At 31.9% G+C, this 21,206-nt stretch overlaps 1 protein-coding gene across 2 annotated transcripts; it reads right to left on the bottom strand.

The window, feature by feature from the left end:
- Positions 1-1,644: 1,644 nt before the first annotated feature.
- Positions 1,645-19,804, bottom strand: LOC127723411 (slit homolog 1 protein-like). 2 transcript variants are annotated; one of them, XM_052230039.1, is made up of 12 exons: positions 19,781-19,804; positions 17,021-17,230; positions 13,597-13,668; positions 13,090-13,161; positions 11,416-11,487; positions 7,696-7,767; positions 6,482-6,633; positions 5,613-5,780; positions 5,058-5,225; positions 4,192-4,359; positions 2,941-2,970; positions 1,645-1,979 (listed from the first exon to the last, which is right to left on the bottom strand). In XM_052230039.1, the coding sequence occupies exons 2-12, from the start codon at positions 17,206-17,208 to the stop codon at positions 1,897-1,899; spliced, it is 1,245 nt and encodes a 414-aa protein (XP_052085999.1). In that variant the 5' UTR covers positions 17,209-17,230; positions 19,781-19,804; the 3' UTR covers positions 1,645-1,896. The 2 variants fall into 2 exon arrangements, with proteins under 2 accessions (XP_052085999.1, XP_052086000.1); XM_052230040.1 differs by lacking the exon at positions 5,613-5,780.
- Between the last annotated feature and the right edge of the window lie 1,402 nt (positions 19,805-21,206).

Genomic DNA, 21,206 nt, shown 5'->3' with positions numbered 1-21,206 from the left:
GTTGGTGCTTTAATAATGGGATGATTTACAAAACAGGTCTCTTTTGAATATGACTCCAATTTAGGTATGTATACATCCTTGGCATTTTTTTGTTTGGAGTTCTAGCGTTTCTGATGTACACAAACTAAAAAAGGCACTTTGAACGTATTATATGTATGCCGTGCTAATTTCATACAAAAAGTGTAATGGTTCGAGAAAAGGACAAACAGACAGCAACCAAACAGCGTGACTATTGAAGATACCTATACGTTCGCATACAAACTTCAACGACTGACATCAGTAAATTGTATATCTCTTTATGTCTCAATGTTAATGGAACAATTTACCCTAATACACAAAAGCATTCAACAACTTACCCTACTACATAATGTAATTCAACAACTTACCCTACTACAGATGGCATTCAACAATTTATTACCCTACTACACAATGGTATTTAACAATTTACCCTTCTACACAATGGCATTCAACAACCTGTCCTACTACACAATGGCATTGAACAACTTACCCTACTACACAATGGCATTCAACAACCTGTCCTTCTACACAATGGCATTGAACAATTTACCCTACTACACAATGGTATTCAACAACTCACCCTACTACACAATGGCGTTCAACAACTTACCCTCCTACACAATGGCATTGAACAATTTACCCTACTACACAATGGTGTTCAACAACTTACCCCACTACACAATGGCATTCAACAACTGTCCCTACTACACAATGGCATTCAACAACTTAACCTACTACAAAATGGCATTCAACAACTTACCCTACTACACAATGGCATTCAAAAACTTATCCTACTACGCAATGGCATTTTACCCTCCTACACAATAGCATTCAACAACTCTGGTGGACAGTTATCTCATTGGCAATCATACCAATTCTTGTAATTTTTATGTTGATGTTAAAAGAAAGGTTCGACAACAGTTCTCGTTATTTGTAAAAAAAGCAGGGTGTTTCATTCTAACAATTTCTTATTCTTTTCTTTCAACACCATTTGCCACCTCTGGCACTATCATAAAAACGTTATTTTGCGACCTCTTCCTAGTCTCCAACTCATTTCATCATTTTGATTTGGGGATTAAGAAGATTCTTATGACCGGCAATTTAAAGCCGTATTTCGAAAACAAACTATCTCCATGATTTCGACGTTTGATTGACTTTTTCTGTTGATTGTACTTCTTATCATGTTCTAGTTGCTTTTTACTCTGATAATGATTACAAAAACTGGATGAGACATAAAGAACATAGTGGTTTAACACAGTAGCTTGCAGTGTGTGCTCTTATTCGTATCATTCAGAAACTTTATCAGTATCGTTAATCCTCCGATATCTGTTATATATTTTTTTGTCTATAAGTGAAATATTTTTGACACATAAATGATGCTTTCTATTCAAAAAGTCATCAATATATTATGCTTTAAACTGTCAACATCCGGCACACTCTTTTCGTGTACAAATGATTCATCAGTGGCGCTTGAATTGAACCAAGTTATTATTCATCAATCAAAGCCAAAGATGTATTGGCATGTATGAGATATAAAACATTAAGATGATATACATATTTATTAAAAAATAATATCCAGAAAAAATAGATTAGATCTGTTATTCCAAAATACATATTCATACAGATTAGTTGAAGTTTCATATAGTAAAATATAGATCAGTAGTTTTAAGCATGCAAATTATCAGTCACTTTGATGTAGACCTACCAAAAACATTGTTCAAATAAGATATAATAAAGAAGGAAAAGATAACTCATAGCAAATAATTAGCAATCTCAGACAAAACATAGATTATTCATAAAATCCCTCTGAATTTATTCGAGAAATAAATCCATTGTCTTGCATCTTCCCTAAGTTACAAGACAAACTTGTAGTGCACGTTAGTTGTTGTTTGTATCTGTTCTTCTATTCAGTTTTCTATTCTGATATCTTTTCCATTTTCTTGCTTTCATTTTCTTTGATTCTACATGATAAAAAGAATAATAAAAAAAATATAACATTCAAATATTTTTATTTTACTCTCGATTTGCGAAGAATATAACAAAACATGCATTATGTAGTAAACAGACATTTTATATCCATAAGTTCACCATACCAATAAATTAATGAAACTTACAAACACTGAAGATAGATCGAGAGGATTATCTTCTCCTACTATGCATGCGTTACTGGGCGTTTTAAATCACAATCATGATCGGTTTAACAATTGGGAAAACTACACATTATACGACTATTCTGGTTCTAAGACTATCAAAATATGTCGCTAGCTAAATTTTACAAAAAAGTCGGCAGGCAGACATGTCACCAAACCAGGACACATTATTCTGACTCCGAGCTGACAAGTCTTAGCTCTTACTTTTAATGACGTGTGTATAGCGGACAGACAGCAAATACCAATTTTAAAGTCTTTTGTTTGATCACGACCTCCCGCACTCAATGTGAAAACGCTACCACGAGACCATATAGGCGATCACAAAGCAAAGGTGTACAAAATAAAATAAACAATAAGATAATTTGTGTCCATGTAACTCAGTGTCCCGATTTCACTACATTGCTATAATAAGAACTTTGACATCGAATTCATTCCTTAAATTTTGCATAAAATTTAGATTTCGAATATTGCACATCATATACAAATGTGTACCAAGTTTAAAGTAAATGTGACCACAACTTTGTAGAGAAATACCTTGACAAAAAAACCCTAACCTTATATGGGACGATGAACAGACAATCGACAGATGAACATATAGACCGAAAACATATTGCTTTACAATAGCAGTACGACCATACGATTATAGCGCTTTAAGTTATAAATTGGTAATAGTATGTTAGCAGAAAAACGCTTCGGCGCATGAAATTGGTAAAGTGTTGGCAGTTTATTTCCTCGTTCGTGCAAATAAAATTGTAGATTTAAAATCATTTACCTAGTTTCTTTTCTGATTCTTTACATGATTCTGTAAATACAATTTTATACATTCAATTTAGGTGACCAGCTATATATCAATAAAGTTCGATAATAACACAAAAATCACATCATAAGATCTAATTATTTTACTCAGCAATACGTATTCTTTTGACATTATTCATAATAATAGAAAATATATCCAATATCAATGTACAAAAATTTCATTGACACAATGACTAGTATTTTATTCATGTAACATTCATGTACTATTTCGCAAATAGAAATACGTGCCATTTTCATTTGTTTTTTTACAGTTTGTTCAAATTAGTCGTTGTTACACGACTGACAGAAGTGAGGCAGAAGACTGAGCATTCAGCATGTTTGACCAAGACACAAATTATTATAGCCTTTCACAAGTCCGTAAGTAATGGTTGTCGTTGACTGCTGCCTAACATATTTTTTTGCTTGAGTCGGGTCATTGTTTTTCTTGTTTTACTTATTATGTCATGTCCAAGACTTACAACACGGTATGAGTATTTCTAATGTCTCATTGTTGAAGGCCGTACAGTGTCCAGAATTTACAATACGACACGATATCAGTATCTCTCATTGTTGAAGGCCGTACGGTGACCTATAGTTTCTTACATTCACGTTATTCTCTGGTTCCGGTTGATAGTTATCACTGTTGTATTCGTACCACATTTTGCTATATATGGGAAGCTTTAATTCCTTATACAAACCAGTGAATGTCCACGTGGTCTTTTAATTTGTCAAATCAACTTTAGAAATATTTCATGTCACATTCAGCCGGCTCTAATGTTCCTCCACATCATTGCATGTGTTCTTAATAGCTCAATAAATGTCAGGTTTTCGTCTATGCCTCCAGTTAAAGCAAGTGTTTTAATACCTTTGATGTGATCAACTAATTACTGCTATGTTCATTACACGAGATATGATGATTAACCAAATAGGTTAACATTCCTTTATATAAAAGCATATCATGAATGATATAAAATTTCATTATAAGTTGCTGTCCTGAATTTAGGTCTTTTTATCGTGCAGTCTTCTTGAGTGTTACAATATCATCAACATTCAAAACACTGAACTGTTCAAGGAATTAACCCTACAAGTAATTAACTCAATCAAGATAACCAAAGGGATAATAGACAATACACATTGGTACAACACATACTTAGGGCCAACAGAAGAAAATGGATGTTAAAATCTTATAAATCTTGATAAGCGTTTTTTGCTTTTTATGTTAACATACCTGGACATACTCCTAAGGTACAGATTACGGAGACTGTGCTAGAACCAATACAATATTGTCCATTGTTAGAAGCTGGTGGGCTGTCACAACTTCTCTGTCTATATCTTATACCATTACCACATGTGACAGAACATGGTCCAGTCGACCAGGAACCCCAATGACCATCAACTTTAACAGATGAAACTTTATTTGAGTTTGTTTTCAAATTGTATATACATATTTGACATTTGACAGCATTATTGTTTTCAAAACTTTTATATTTTTATTATCAAGACAATGTCGATTAATGAGAAAAAAAGGTAAGTACGATTACCGTTGAACAAACTTTACGTAAAAAAAACCCACAATAATGTTAAAAAAAAACATATCTCCATTAAAATCTTTGTGAGTGACTTAACAATGTCTGTCTTTTGTCACAAAAATGCTTTCAATATAGATACATCTACATCAGGTGCCTTGAAATGATACGTTATGTAAGTTCAGCTGTTCATACCATAGGTCCTAGAACAAAAGTATATAACCATTCCAAATTCAGTTTAGTTTATTATTATTATTTAATATTTATCATCTTAACAGTAAACGTTTTATCTAGGCCAACACTATGTACTCGGAACTGTTGTCTGGGTCGATCTTCACCTAGAAAGCTCAAAACAACATTAACTATGATTCTTTACAAGAAATAACAGTCCTCTCCATCTCCGTTTATTGGCCAGATTCATGACTATTTTAACAATTTTAAATCGAAGTTCCTCAATCTTTAAGTATTTGTTTTTCTAGTCTCACTGACTTACAAATAAATCGGATAAATTATTTTTTACACATATATTGTATATGGGTTTTATTTCAAATCCCGTACAAACAAATACCTGGACAATCACTTAGGCTGCAATCCGATGTATCTACACTCGATCCATTACAAGTTTTTCCACCCGCGGAAGGTACTGGGCTGTCACAAGTTCGATTTCTGGAAAGAATTCCGTTTCCACATGTGACGGAACATGTTGAGTTCGACCAGGAACTCCATTCGCCATCAACTTTTAAATATATATAAACGAAATGTCTAAATGATCTCTTAATTTTATTTTGAATAAAAAATAAATGTTTTATTGCAATTCTTAGTTGATTATTTTCATATTTCACAGGAACTTTTCTTAAAAAAGTTATGTCTTAAATTTCATGTCTTAAATGTCAGTGCTTGTAATCTATGAACAGTTTTTAATTCACACGAGTCAAAAGTGTTATGGTTGGTATTAAAGAATGATTATACCCATATAATACAGTTTAACATATAATGAATGTAACGTAATACCATTATAGATTCAGGAGAAAAACATCTGTAAACTGTGATAAAACCAATGAATTGGATACATGATTTTTTATACAGACATGGGTTCTATTTTGAACCCCGCACATACAAATACCTGGACAATCACTTAAACTGCAATCTGATGAATCTACACTCGATCCATTACAAGCTTTTCCACCCGCGGAAGGTACTGGATTGTCACAAGTTTGATTTCTGGAAAGAATACCGTTTCCACATGTGACGGAACATGTTGAGTTCGACCAGGAACTCCATTCGCCATCAACTTTTAAATATAAACAAAGTTTCTTCTAGATGATCTCTTAATGTTATTATGAATAACAAAAAAAGTTTTCTTTACAATTGCTACGTTGATTATCTTCATATTTCACATGGAACTTTCTGTTTAAAAGTTATGTCTTAAATATCATGTCTTAAATGGCAGTGCTTGTAATCTATGAATAGTTTTTAACTCACATGATGCTAAAGTGTTATGGTTGGTATTAGATACATGAAATATTGTATGAGATCACAAAAAGATAGAAAAATAGTTCAAACTACTACGCTATCTCTCCACCGTAATAGACACTTTTATCTAGAACATTTTGAAAAAAAATTAACCAATTTTACGTTGTATGATACTGCATTCATCGTACTAGACAATTTCTGATGAGGTTTTGCGTTTAATTTTTTTACTTTCATCATATATTTAGCAGTAAGCGTTTCTTTGCTTGCAAAATGAGAAAGTCACTGCTTTTCATTCGTATAAATACAAATAACAGCATTCAATTCTAAAGCAAAATAAGCTCCTTTTTCATAATTTACAATTGTGATTGTTTTATATCATCACGCACTTTATTACGAACAAGTTATGGTTATAATTCGATTATAAACTATAATGTATATTGAAATGACGATTCTGTGCCCTTTTCTACTGGCACAACTATGGATTGGTTTACTCTTTCAATTAAGCTATTCCATACTAACCTGGACACTTTGATACATCAAATGCATCTAAATCAGTATTTGTTTTAAAATCAGTGCAATCGCCGTCGAAGTCCCGAAGCCTGGTTTGATTAGACGACCAGTCAATCAAATCAGCCATTGTACAGCATATCAATGGGTTATAGCCAAGATATCTTCAACATGAACAAGTACCATTTATTTGAATATTTGAAAAGTATATTTTCGTTCTTCACCTTAACGTATAATTCCTTTGGTAGACTTGCAGCTATTGAATGAACTAATTTTTTTAAATGCAATGTGTTATTGCTAAAGAAATGAAACCCTTCCTCAAACTCGATTGTTGTTTACCTGTCAATTTAAAATTTTGTAAGTTCAGTCGTCCTATTGAATAAATATATTGTTCTCTGTGGAGTTTATTCACTGGGACCTTTACATTTCTCCTAGGAGAAATCCATTAGTCATTGAAGACAGATTAATTTACCTGAAGAGAATACTTATTCTCTAAGTAAATGATAATACATGTATCAACTCACAAAAATTGCATGTGATGTTGTATTTATTCAATATCAATAATATATTTTTAATCTCTTCGATATACACACTGATTTAAACATAAAACATTCTGACACAAATTTAGCATTGTCCTATATATTTGTTTTTTTGTGTGTGTTTGACAAATAAAAACTGTAAAACGACAATCTTTAGATTAAGGTCTCCATAAAAATATTCTATGAGTAGACAAACACACAAAAAAACCCGCAAATTTATCTATTTTGTAGATAATTGTTTTCTTCGGGTAAACTTATCAATGAGTGCTGTAAACATTTATCGGTCAGAACAATACCTATTGTATTTTTCAATGGGACAGTACATTGTTCAAATATTCAAATTGACTCAGGTAATGCTACTCAAAGTGTGGAAGTGTTTTATTTCCTTCGCAATGAAACAAACCAACAAAATAAAAAACCTGATTGATAGGATAAAGATAAAATCAATTACCAATTAGGGTTGAAGGAAAAGTTACTTAAATTAATTTGATATACTAAAAGATCATTGTAATTCATTTAAAATATACATTTGGGAAAAAATTTACAGATATGTTGACTACTAAAAGTAAAACTTCTTTCAACGAAGAATGATAATGTTCGTTCCAATTATACCATAATGCATAATAAGTTATAAGTATATATGAAATACAAAACAAAAGCGTTTTAAGATATGCCAATAGTACTCACAAATATTCTAAAGCTGTCAAATCTGCAAATATACTAGCTGATACCGTTGTCAACTTGTTATATTCTAAATTTCTGAAATACAAATATTGCCAACATTCAAACAGGAAATACAACAAAGGACAATAATATGACATCCAATGCCATTTTAATCAGATGCCGTTTTCTGAAAGGACACTAATATGACATCCAATGCATTTTAATCAGATGCCGTTTTCAGAAAGGACATTAATATGACATCCAATGCCATTTTAATCAGATGCCGTTTTCAGAAAGGACAATAATATGACATCCAATGCCATTTTAATCAGATGCCGTTTTCAGAAAGTCGTTGACATACATCATCGTGAACAAGTCAATAGATATTTTCAATTCCTCTGTCTCCATATAAACACCTAGTACCCTTTATTATCAATTTCGCTGCTTTTATCTCAACACAAAATGGAAGTAATCAACTTGCAAATTAAGAACAATACTGGAACATGATCTATTTCACTGGATGAGTGATATGGACTTTCACATGACATGCTACGATAGGTTCTGCTATTGGAACAGTGACACTCTCGTCCTACAGCACATGTGCTCAATCTTATCTGCGTTTGATTGTTGTTTGGCCTTATATGTTTGACTTTTGTCATCAAAATTGGCTATCTTAGAAATGACAGTAACGTAAATTAATATGTATCGTACCCCACCCTGCTGACGCCACTTGGTCTTAAAGTTTGCAAACAATCGTAGAAATAGTTCGAATTTCTATACGTTAGGATTTCTTCGAGTTATTAAAGGCTTCCTTGTCATCTGGACCTTGAATGTATTGTAACAAAAATGTTAACAAAAATACCGTACTTCAAGGCAAATTCCAAAAGGAGAAGTCCATAAAAACTGGCAAAATCAAATATTAGACTATAGCAACCAACAGAACGAATGGAAAACAGCTGTCAAGTTCCTGACTTTAAACCTTGTTTAATAGCTAGCCAAACCTCCCATTTGTATGATATGTTGTTTATAGTTCCTTTATATTGACAAACTTGGGTGAGCAACCCAAGCAGACATATTTGGTTAATGTGACAATAACTGGGATTAAGCAGCCAAAACTGTGTAAATATATATAACAGACATACAACACACAGACTACACAATTCAAACCAAAATACAAATGAATCTTACAAAGACGCCAACAAAAAAAGAGTAATTGTATTTGATAGTAAAGCTGACAAAGCCGACAACAACATTTTTTTATAGTTGATAGTAAATTAAAAAGTAAAATAACAAAAATACCGAACTCCAAGTAAAATTCAAAACGGAAAAATCAAACAACTCAAACACAACAAACGAATGGAAAGCAACTGTCATATTTTTTACTTGGTACAGACATTTCCTTATGCAGAAAATGGTTTATTAAACCTGTTTTTAAAGCTAGCTTAACCTCTCACTTGTCCGACAGTTGCATAAAATTCCATTATATTGACAACAATGTGTGAGCAAAACAAACAGACATAATAGGTAAAACTTTAAAAAAGTGGGGTACAGCAGTCAACATTGTGTTATAATCTTAATCACTATAAAACAAACAACTGTGTCAACAATGAAAAAAAAATGGCATATAGACACTCTATAGACAAGGCACATATATAAAACATAATACGGTACTAGTATAGACTATCCCGGTAAAATACAACCTACGTGAAAACACAAAACAGGGAGAAACAAAATATAAATAACACTGTAAAAATCCTTGCGTCCGAATCCCAGCTCTTTACCAACCTGCACCAGGAACGCCGAAAGCCAAAACCCCGATAGCTGGATGCACAAATACCGAGTCACAGCAAGAGTCATTCTGTCAAGTGGAACAAAATAGCACTACGACAAACAAAGGAAAAACTGTAAAGTAAATATTAAGTTACACACCTTCAGCCCCTACACTGACTATGTATCTATAAGGTATTGGTACTTTCCGATGAACTTTTTGAGAAAAAGGACGAGACGTTCCATTGCAGAATCTTGGCTCATTAACTTTTTGCGCAGACACAGATGACGTTTTACAAAGTCCGAATAGTACCTGCAAGCTCTTGAATATCGTATGAGTGGAGAAATGTTTACTCCATACGTGGGTGAAGTTTGTATATTGCTGCTTAGAGGAGGAAACTTGTTTGTCATATATATGCTGGTACTGAGATAACCACTGTACTAAAGTTCGAGGTATATATATAGACATGAGGCGGTGAAAGATGTATATACGGTTTCGTTAATCTCTAATTCAGGATGATTAATGGGACCGTATCAGAAAAGTTTGGATTGTTAATGGAAAAAACATCATTAATGAACCTGTATGTGAAATTAAATGACATAATTTCTTTGATCTTTTTATTTTTACAAGTGTCTGAAGGAACTCTGACTCATATGAAAATATGAAAAGTCAACCAGAATAGGTGCACAGGTAGGTCCCATAGGTATACCGACATCCTGCTGAAGACGTCTACCTCCAAATTCAACAAATATGTTGGCAATGAGGAATTCCATCATACTGAGCACTTATTCTTCTGTGTAGCATGTTTCATTTTCGTGCCCGGTTTTAGCAAAATATGCCGAATTATATCCAAAAATAATAAATTTGTAGCGTATTGTACCATTTTATGGAGGAAAACATTGTGGGTTATTTCTTTTAGACGGGTTTTCAATTTTTCATATGGTATGGTGGTGAAAAGGGTGGGTAATCGAAGGTTTTGATATCCATATTTGCCGAGGAGTAGAAACACCTTACTGTTTCGAGTATTTTACGTTTTATGAAATAAAACATTTTTGTTTAGTTTAACTAAGTCTGACAAGGTCTATTTTTGCCTATGGGAAAAAAAAACTTAGCATAAAAGTGATTTTTACGTTTAATGAACATAACATTAACATAAATTGAACTAATCAATGATTTCATGGCGGCAAGAGTGCTGAATACTGTTATTGTAATACCTTTGCGGACAAAACATTCTCGATTAAGCGTTTATTAAATCTACTAAAGTATGACGGGTGTCTCATTTATAGATGACCCGTCAGTGACATACAAAAAATGTAAGCTAAAATGCCAAATACGAACAGTTTTATAAGTTTTTCCCAATGTGTATTGGTGTTGGCAAGCTTTTTATACAAGGACTGTGTATATGTCGGTGCTGAATATCTGCCTTTTGGCTATAGTAGCAACAATAAATATGTGGATCTAGACAGCTTAACAGTTATGTACTTTTGATTCAAAACATGTGTTTATGCCAATCACACAACCAATGGGTTTCCATTGACAACAGCACTTCAAGTGTTCCATTACAGGACAAAAATGATACAGCAGGTTTTTGTAGTAGGGCAAGATTGGAATATAAGCCCTGCATATAGGCTCCATATGAGCTTATTCTTAGCAAATTATGCCTAAAGGAACAGTGCCAAAAGCAGTACAAGGAATAGTTATTCACGCCCCTTTCTATGTGTCGTTGACAACTTCTGTCATGGTGGTGTACTCACCTATTGCAGATACTATGATATAACTTCTTATCTTTAGATTTGAAAGCAACAAGGGTAAGATACAGTGATACAGAAAAAAAAACGAAATAATAAATACATTTCTCAATGACGCGCTCGTGTTTTTGTCTAACACAAAACACATTAACCACAACAAATTACAAATTGTCCGTTATGTAATAATGACCTTTAAGTGAATGGTTTACGTTAAAATGAAATACTTACAATTCTCGCAATGATCCAAGACTTTTGAATGTATCGGGTTTTATGCTGGTTAATTTATTGTTGTCTACGGTTCTGAAAAGTATTAGACGATCAATCCATTAACATAAAATAAAAAACAGCACGCGAAGCACCTGTCGTGGGTTCTAGTTGTATGACTCAAGAACGCTGATTTACTTCATTTTCTGATTATGAATTTCTTTATTTGTAAATTCTGGTCATATAACTCCTGTCGTATTGCAGCATTTATACATCTTTGGCTGTCGACTTGCTTTTGTTTTAGCATTCCTGATGAAGGTTGAACTCAAATAGTTCTTCTGATGCACCACATTATGAAGTGTTGTTTTCAATTGTGAGTTCAGTTGACTTAAGCTCTATTTGAAGGTGATTTCCTCGTACATACAAATTATACTTAACTTATATACCTATATGGAGTCCTTTCCTTTTAGAAAGATCGGTATATCGTTTGACGGAACAACCCGGACGATACCAACTTTCAATGAAATATGAATCAAGGCACAACATAATGGCCTGTGTAAGGTCAATATTTACCCTAATTTTAAACATGCAAACTATAGTTTGTCAAAACATTATATTCATTTCATAGTAATCGTGTGTTATTGCCAATTGGGCTTTTACTATACAATTTTCCTTTGTCTTTAAAGGCTTCAGGCCGAAACGATCCTTTTTTCTGTTCATTAGACTCCAATGCGTTTACGCAGAGTTTAATTTTCGAAACAAATAATTGGATTTTTTTTTAATTTATCGCTACAATAAAGAGACAATATGTGAGATTATTTTATAACGCAAAACTTTTCAAAACACTTTTTCAACAAGCCAAGTGTTATCACATTGATGTTTAGGATTATAAAAATAATAAATTGAAATAATCATGCTGAATCACATCGTATTGCAATAGATCTCTGACCACTATGACTTTCGGATATCCGTATCCCTTATTACATGTACCTTGCTATTTAGAGCTTTTATCTATGATGAGTTTATTTATTGCCTACTAATGTTTTTACCATTTTTAAGGGTACCCTAAAATTGTCATATTCAATGAACGTTAAACATAAAAAGAGACTATGAATTTCAATACGATTTTTTACCCTTACGCTTTCAATTGTGAAAATATCAGAAAAATTAAACAAGAGGAACATTTTTAGGTTACATAGGCCTACCCCCTTAGGTCTGGAAATTACTTCTTTTAACTTTATGTAATTTCCTTACGTGGTTCCGATTTTGTACACCGACCTGATTCTAAAATTTTTTTAAATAGCTGTGTTTTTATTCATTCTTTATATTTCGATAACTGTGTATGCGGGGAGGGGATATGTGTAATTAAAGTGTCAGCATGTCATTCGAAATGATTGGCTGATTAAATATTTGAAATAAAGGTTATACGAATATCACCTCTTATATGGGATTTTTAGAACTTGCACGACGACAAACAATTATAAAGGAGCAAGGTGACAGATCTGATTATAATCAGATTGTAATTTGTTTGTAACAATTTGAATAAAATCTGTTCAAAAACAAGAACCCTTTCATGTGCGTACAATCTTAACTATTTGGAATGATAAATTTCTCTCACTTATCTATTTTGTCAATCGAAAAGGTCCGCATTTTGATTATCTTTACTTTTATGTTTGCATGTTGTGATAAAATACTCACAAAATTGACAAAGACCTAAGACTAGAGAACGCACCAGCTTCAATACTCGAAATTTCGTTGTAGTCAAAATCTCTGCAAAAATATTTTGATATCAGTTCATACAGTTATAGTTTCATGCTGCTTCAGACAAGAGTACTAGTAAACGTACGTTCCAAGATAATTATGGCGAACAAGTAATTTACAATATTAAATATTACCAACTGAAAATAATACTACAGGAATTTGTATCATATAATCTATTATAAATTGGATTGTTTTGGGTATCGTAATTTATTTGTGATGATAAGAAATGGAGGCATCAACAGTTTACTGATTTTCAAATCTATGTTAAACAGCATAACGTATTAATTGAGATATGTAAACGCCACACGAAATTACAGATGGTATATTGAAAGTGTACAAAACAGCACCAATATTAAAACAAAAAACAAAATATCAGTATATCTTTAATCCCGTGTATTATAAATTAGTGATCACATTCGAGACTTCGGGTACTACTCTACTTACAAATTCTCAAGCGATGTTAATGCAGATAATGATGTGTTATCTATCGACTGAATGTTATTTTCATATAGCAATCTGGAAAAAAAAACGAAGTACAATTCTAAGAGTAGCTATTTTAATCAATAAATAGCGATTATTACGAAATTGTTACCTACCAAAGTAACAAATTAATACTGTAAATTCAGAAATTATTGCGAGGTTTTTTATTAATGCGAATAATGCGACTACTTGAGTATCGCAATAATAAGAATTCGCATTCTGATATCAAAAACAGATATTTGTATTCAGCTTTTCCAAAACTCGCAATAATTAAACTCTCATTTTTGTACGTTCTTAAAAAATCTCAATAATATATGCACGCAATAATTTCAGAATTTACAGTAGCAAAACTAGTTCCGTTGATCATATATTCTAAACATTATCTGCATATGACATAACTAGATTAGGAATACAGATAAACATACACATATGTGATAAATCATAACTTAAACAATCGTTGATTAGACAATGGAAGTAATATCGAGAAGAATAACAACGATTAGTTAGCATTTATTAGATACATGTAGAGATCTGTACTGTTACATAGGATTTATCCAATTATTGTTTCAGCGAAAAGATCCCTTTGGTTTCTATCTTTAATGAAGAGGTTGTTAAATGACATCTAGAATTTCTTACAGTCACATAAATATAGCGCACCTGTTGGAAATCCTGTGCTTATAAATAACAAGTTGACAATGTATCGTTGACAACTTGCACCTTTAGAAATAAATGTTATTGTGTAAAACATCTCTTAACCCAATTAACAATTTATCGAAAGATATGCGGTAATGCAGATTGAAGTTTTAAAGTTGCATTGTTCTGTCAATATTGTACTTCCATTATTAGACTAAATATAATACACTTGCTTCTTATTTATATTTGTTAAACAGTGTATGTTGAATTATTTTTGTACGAGACTCTCAATGATTTAGCGATTCACTGAAGCATGACTGGAGCAGGCCTCCTGTTAGGCAGTCAGTGGGCCCCCACTTATGAAAATTTCTGGATCTGTCACTGCAACTGGATGAAAAAGTTGTGTAGTTTCAGAACTTTTCCGGATTGGTATAAATATAGCGATAAGGTGTATTGTGAATTCTGCATGAGGGTGTGGATGGGGGTTTACAGAATAGAGAATAATGGGGGGAAAATATAAATAATAGAGAAAAATAGACCTTAAAATAAAGAGAATAACGAGGTCCTAAAATATAAAGAATGCAGATTAATGGGCACAAAGTATAAAAAATAGAAAAAAATGGCATTAAAATTATAGAATACAGAAATGAAGGACCCCAATTGATACCCTCCTGCTAGCTGCGGAACCGTAGCTCTTAGGTCCTTTTGATAATTTTTGACTATTTGCGGACATTGCGTAGCCGTACATTTGCTCCTACTTTGTTTTTTGTGTGCATTTATTAATTCTGGAACGTCACACGATTGTTTCCTACACTTGTTTGCTGATATTTGGTGAATTAAATTTAAATAGTTTTGACAAATATTAGTTTCATCATGAGGATTGGAGTCACAATGTATAAGCCCTAGCTATGCAAAAAGTTGTGTTATAATATGTTGATTGAAACTGTCCAAGTTTAAGGGTATTTCTGCATCACAATTCATTGATGCAAATTTCCTAAAGAAAGAGCATTCTACACTCATAATGGTTTAAAGGAATTTTTAGTTGACAGCAGAAGTAAGTTTGTCTGCTATTATGTAGATCTTCACTGTCTTATTACTGAAGAGTCATAAAAGTGGACATAACTTACTTATACAGTTCAGGGGCCTGTACTTTATTACTATAGAAATATATACTAAAGGAGATGAGCTATGCTAATGTGTTTAAAATACATTTTCTATATTTTGAATATCAAATAATATTTTGGTAAAGCTCTGAATAATACCATTAAATATAGGGATAAGTATTATAAAAACCTCTATGTAGGTGACCCGCAGGCTTATTGCCCCAAAAATATTTTTATGTAAATTCGATAAAAAAAACAACCTTTATTTAATTTTTCATAATGATATATTTTAGAAATTCTGCTTTTGGAGTAAATTAGATGTCGAAAATGGTCAAAAATCAAGGATTTCTTCAGTAAAATATAGCAAATAACCACACTAAAATCTAATAATCAGACATAAAATTTTATCAATACTTGGTGTTAATAATTTTTTACACCTGTATAATCCTAAATACAACTGCTGCAGTGGAAGAAAAGGTATTGGATTGTCTGAATATCTCTTAATAATTGGTCACTTGCCGAAATACACAAAATGCCTGTATAATCCATCCTAACAAGACCATGGTGATAAAAATATTGGTCTGTATTATGTCCCCATGGTTCATTCCTTTAATATGAACCAAAAAAATATAACTTTAAAAAAATTAATTCGGCCATCAATTTTTATATTTGGGCCATTCTTACAGAGAATCGATGTTAAGGTTCTTAATTGTGATATTTTAAAAGCGTATATCCTATTCTATATCCTCATATCAGAAACCTTATGGTGTTATATGATGATAGTCAAAGAGTATTGGTCTACATCATGATATTTAGATCGTATGGTTCTACTTCATGATAATTTTGAGCTTGTGGTTCTACACCATGATATTCCAAAAGCTTATGGTTAACATAATGATTTTCAAAAACGTACTGTTCTACATCATCATGATATTTAATAGCTTAGTCTTATACTTCATTATAATCAAATGATTATATTTCTACTGAAAATACCGAAAATATGGAGCAAACATCAATAAAGGTCAAGTTAATATCATATTTAGAAACTTTGAACGACGTTATTTTTACTTCAGTGACTTTTACGTGTTTAACTGATGTTTATGTACAAGATTTACGCGAATATGCTTATTCTTGACGTTTCAACGTCTGCAACCTGTCATCACCTTTTTACTTACCATTAGGAACACAGTTGCAAAATTTTAGTTTATGTTAAGTACGATTATTCTATCGGCGATAATCTTGTCTATAATTATCTTTTGCAGGGTGCATGTACCTATATTGTTTAATTACCTACATTCTTATTAAAACCGAAATCATTATTGAGATTCAATGAAAAAAAATGTTCATAGCTATGACAAAATCTTTTGTGTTTTTAAAATTACGGAATTTTTATCAAACTGAAGATTATGGACCAATATTACAACATTAACACATGAATCATGAAATCGATATTAATAGAAATATAAAAGCATCTGGGACAAGCACAGTCATTATATGATCATGATTCATTTAAATGTTACGGAACAAACATTAGGCAATACAAACATAATATGACTTTACGTTACTGAGTTCAATATAATGTCGATCAAAGTAAACACTATTAAAAATAACAAATTTACAATTGAAATGTGTAATTAAACGCCAATACTTACAAGCTTGTTGTATCTGTAGGAATATTACTTGGAATTTGTGCTAAATTTCTTGTCGAACAGTCAACTTCTAGTCCACTACAATCGCACATTGACAATGCTGGTTCGGTACATTGCACAGCATAAACTTCTTTTAAAAAGCGGAGGGTCAAAACTACTATCGTCTTAAACAACATGGTTCCAATTTTCATGTCGGTGCTCTTTTGAATGTTACTTTATCAAAAAAATGAAATTTTATGAAAAATGTAAAATGGTGTTTTCTCAAATTTTGTAAAGATATTTCAAAAATAACGAGACATAGCTGAAAATAGTGTGTTTAAATATTGGGATGAATTAATCCTTAAATACTCGTAGACCTTCATGACCAAAGGCGACCTTAAGAAATATCAAAATCATCTTAAGTTCAATTTTGCATACGAGGGTAGGAACCAGTTTCCTAATAATTTCTAAATTTATCAACAGATCAATTCAGAAAAGTTTGTTATAAATCATGACGATGATGAAGCACTGAATACTGTTCTGGTAATACTCTCTTGCACTAGCAGTTCATCAACAGCGGTATCTACCCAGTGGTACAATATGAACATCCTACTTCTTACATTCGGTGAGTTCGAAGCATACTTTTCTGGATTAATAATAGTTTTAAATGCTCAACCCGAAAAAGTGTACTATCTGCATTATATCACCTAACCTGTGTTTTAACAAAGCATGCCAGATGTGAAGCAAATAGAAATTACTGATGAATGTTAACTTTTCATTACATCAAAAACCTATGTTCGGACAAAACACAAATTAGTTATTGTATTTTGAGCATAAGATTGTCATTATGCTTCTGAAAAATGAGGTTTTCCCCTAAAGATAAAAATGCAATAAAATAAACAAATCTTTAAACATTTAATAAAGTTTTGAATAGGAAGTTGTAGACACGAAGATGATGCTCACACAGGTGTGAAGTATTTCAGAAAAATCTAAAAATAAATATGTTCAACTGTAATACGTCTCTTGTTACTTATAGTCATTGCTTTGACTTGTTGCGGTCATGACTGGGTCAATCTCATCGCATACCCTGTCGACGAACCAGATATCGGTTTCTTTTGGAGATCATTGTTTTACCTTGATTTGTAGCTTGTATATGAATTTTGATATTTTGAAAATTGGTAAGCTACTTAATCCTCCAATTTCAAATCAGACTTACGAAAGCAACACGGACGATCTATAATGACAGTTGGGACAAACTGTAAAGACAATACGTCTATAATGAAAAGAAGGACTAATATTTGATAATAAATTCCAAAATAAAACCAATTGCTTGTGTATTTACAAAGACATGCATAAGACATATGAACCGTATACCTTATAAATGAGTATATTTTTGCATCATCATTCACAATATTAACTTTGAACAAAACATATAATGTGAAAGGAAACTATGAAGGATGTGCTTAATAAAAAAATAATAACGTAACAATAAGGGTGAAAACTCATATTTATTTTGGCAGTTGTTAAATTTGAATTGTTTGAACCTTTATCTAAATATTTTGAAAGAAAACTACCTATAATAAAACGTTACAGAGAGGCGGAACATGTGAAAGGGATCTTCAAACTCATAAGTTAAAAATCAAACTGACAGCGCCATGGCAAAAAAAAAAAACGAATTACGACAAAAAGACAAACAACAGTCTACTAAACCCAAAATGAAAATATCAAGACTGAAGAACACGAACCCCATAACAAAAAACTGTGATCTCCGGTTTTCTGGAAGAAACCTTCATTGCAAAAATTATTTTCGGCTGAACTGCATTGCTTAATTTGTGTAATCAAACTAAATAGCTTATCATTAATGCAATTGATTAAACCAAATGTTGAAAACCAATTCAAAAGAAATACCTATTTAGTAATAATTTAATTAAATAATACCAGCTAATTTAACATGTTGTTACTTGTTATCACTAACACACAAGAGAAGGCTCTTCAGTTTTTTAAAACTGGTTTGCCTAAAGAACTTTTTAGACATTCATAGACGTCTTTGTGAATATATTTCATCTGTATTCTACTGTCACAATGGTGATGTTACGATGAGTCAAAATAAATGAAAGAACTTAGAAGTTTGAAAGTTGATCGTATCCTTGGTAATACTAAGACTTTTGATAGTGAGACACCAGTGTCATGTTTTACTTTAAAAAAAAAACTATAATCGTTGCCTCTTAGGAAAGGTCAAAATACGAAAACAAGTCTATAATGAATTTGCTTTATAAATTGAGACACAATAAGAAAAAAATACGTGTTTCCGGTTCATAACGAAATATCGATTGACGTAAGTAATGATAAATTTAATAAAAGTGTTGACCATAAAGTACATGATTTAAACATACGCACCTGGTACTTTAGAGAAACCAATATAATGTTCATAGTCTTATGTACAAATATTGTCAGGAAAGAATGCAATCTAACTCTTGCAATTTCATGATTGAAAGATGAATATATTTTTGCTGTAATAACAAAATTATCCGACAAGCATGTGCAAACAATGCAAGAACAATGTCGAAAAAACCATGCGATGTCAACACCTTTGACGCACGAAAGAAATAAGCTACCATTACAGACAAGACAAAAATATTCGGCATGTTCAGAGTTACAGAAATGACAATAATAACAAAACAGTTCTAATGTGACCTGACAAATAACAATGTACCAAGTAATAACAAATTTAGTACTTGTATAATCAATTAGTTATAACACAATGAAAATCTTGTCTTTACTTACATTCAATTCTGTTCTCAAAGCAGCTGATACAAACTATCTAATCTTGTAATCTCAGGTAGATACAGCTGGTTTCAATGCTATACTTGTAAACATATATACCCTGACAATAATGTTTTGTGTTGTCATATTTGCGTATGAGGAAGAAGGAAGCTTTAGTCAATTTATTTTCATTGGTTTGCTAAGGATTTGTTTTTATTCAATCAAGGAAGAACGTTTTGGACAATTAAACACGTTAACCAAGCAACAAGATAAAGATAGAAATATTTTAGCAACAGATGGCAAATATCCCTACTGAAGGGAAACATCGTGTATGTACTATTGATAATCAATAATACAAATAATTAATCATTCGCGAAACTGGGATTGCTGCTATCAAAGTAACAAAATCACGATATCTCAAAGATAAAGTTGTGACATAAAGATTTGGTCAATTAGATTGTTTAATTCTAATAATTTGGAAACAGAATTGAATGTAAGTAAAGACAATATTTTCATTGTATTATAACTAATTGATTATACAAGTACTAACTTTGTTATTGCTTGGTAAATTGTTATTTCTCAGTTCACATTAGAAATGTTTTGTAATTTTCAATTCTGTAACTCTGAACATGCCGAATATTTGTGTCTTGTCTGTAATGGTAGTTGGCTTCATTCGTCCGTCAAATGTGTTGCAATCGCATGGTTTTCGATATTGTCCTTGCATTGTGTGCACTTGCTTGTTGAATAATTTTGTTATTACAGCAAAAATATGTTCATCTTTCAATTATGAAATTCCAAGAGTTAGATTGCATTCTTTCCTGACAATATTTGTAGATCAGACTATGAACATCATATTGGTTATTCAAAAAGATATTTAAGATAGAGAATTGTACAAATGTGAAATCTCAATACTTACTTTTGCTCTTTAGCGCAATATTTCAACAGTAACTACTGGTATTCAATCTCTGCCATAAATATATAACAAGTTAAACATTTTGAAGCTTAGCAATGATTTGCTCTCATGTAAGGTAGGGTATTGTTACTATAATGAAGGAACTGTATGATTTGAAAAATGTCAAGGCAATATCTTTTCATAGATATATATATATCAATTAGTAAATTAATTTTAAATGAAAGGCAATTTTCATAAATGCAAGGTAATTTTTTAGGGTCGAGTTAATAATTATGACGATCTCCTTCCATGTGCTAAGTTAATTAAAACCTGTGCTACGCTCGCGAGACATCAAGATGACACTTGCATCGTCATTTGTATCTTGAACGATCATGGGTAAAACAGAAATTTGTTTTGCCAGGACATGCAAAAAGATTTAGTCTATATGTTTTTGTAGGATATTTTATCCTGTGAAGCTTGATTTTGTTCTTAAGGTTTTTGCTTCGTCAAATCAAAATACGTCCTATACAAATCGAAATATTTCTTTTATGTCAG

Source organism: Mytilus californianus, unplaced genomic scaffold (genome assembly GCF_021869535.1).
Source record: "Mytilus californianus isolate M0D057914Y unplaced genomic scaffold, xbMytCali1.0.p SCAF_13, whole genome shotgun sequence".
Classification (NCBI taxonomy): domain Eukaryota; kingdom Metazoa; phylum Mollusca; class Bivalvia; order Mytilida; family Mytilidae; genus Mytilus; species Mytilus californianus.
Note: the sequence above shows the minus strand (reverse complement) of the source record. Positions and strands in the feature narration are given on the sequence as shown.

Bases quoted from the DNA above. Each gene is read 5' to 3' on its own strand.
- LOC127723411 (XM_052230039.1), bottom strand. From the start codon at position 17,208: ATGAAAATTGGAACCATGTTGTTTAAGACGATAGTAGTTTTGACCCTC. The intron at 7,768-11,415 runs GTAAGTATTTCA...TTTGTATTTCAG, and splicing joins CTTGGATCATTGCGAGAATT to AAATTTAGAATATAACAAGT. The intron at 4,360-5,057 runs GTATTTGTTTGT...CATCTGTTAAAG, and splicing joins CAGCCTAAGTGATTGTCCAG to TTGATGGTCATTGGGGTTCC.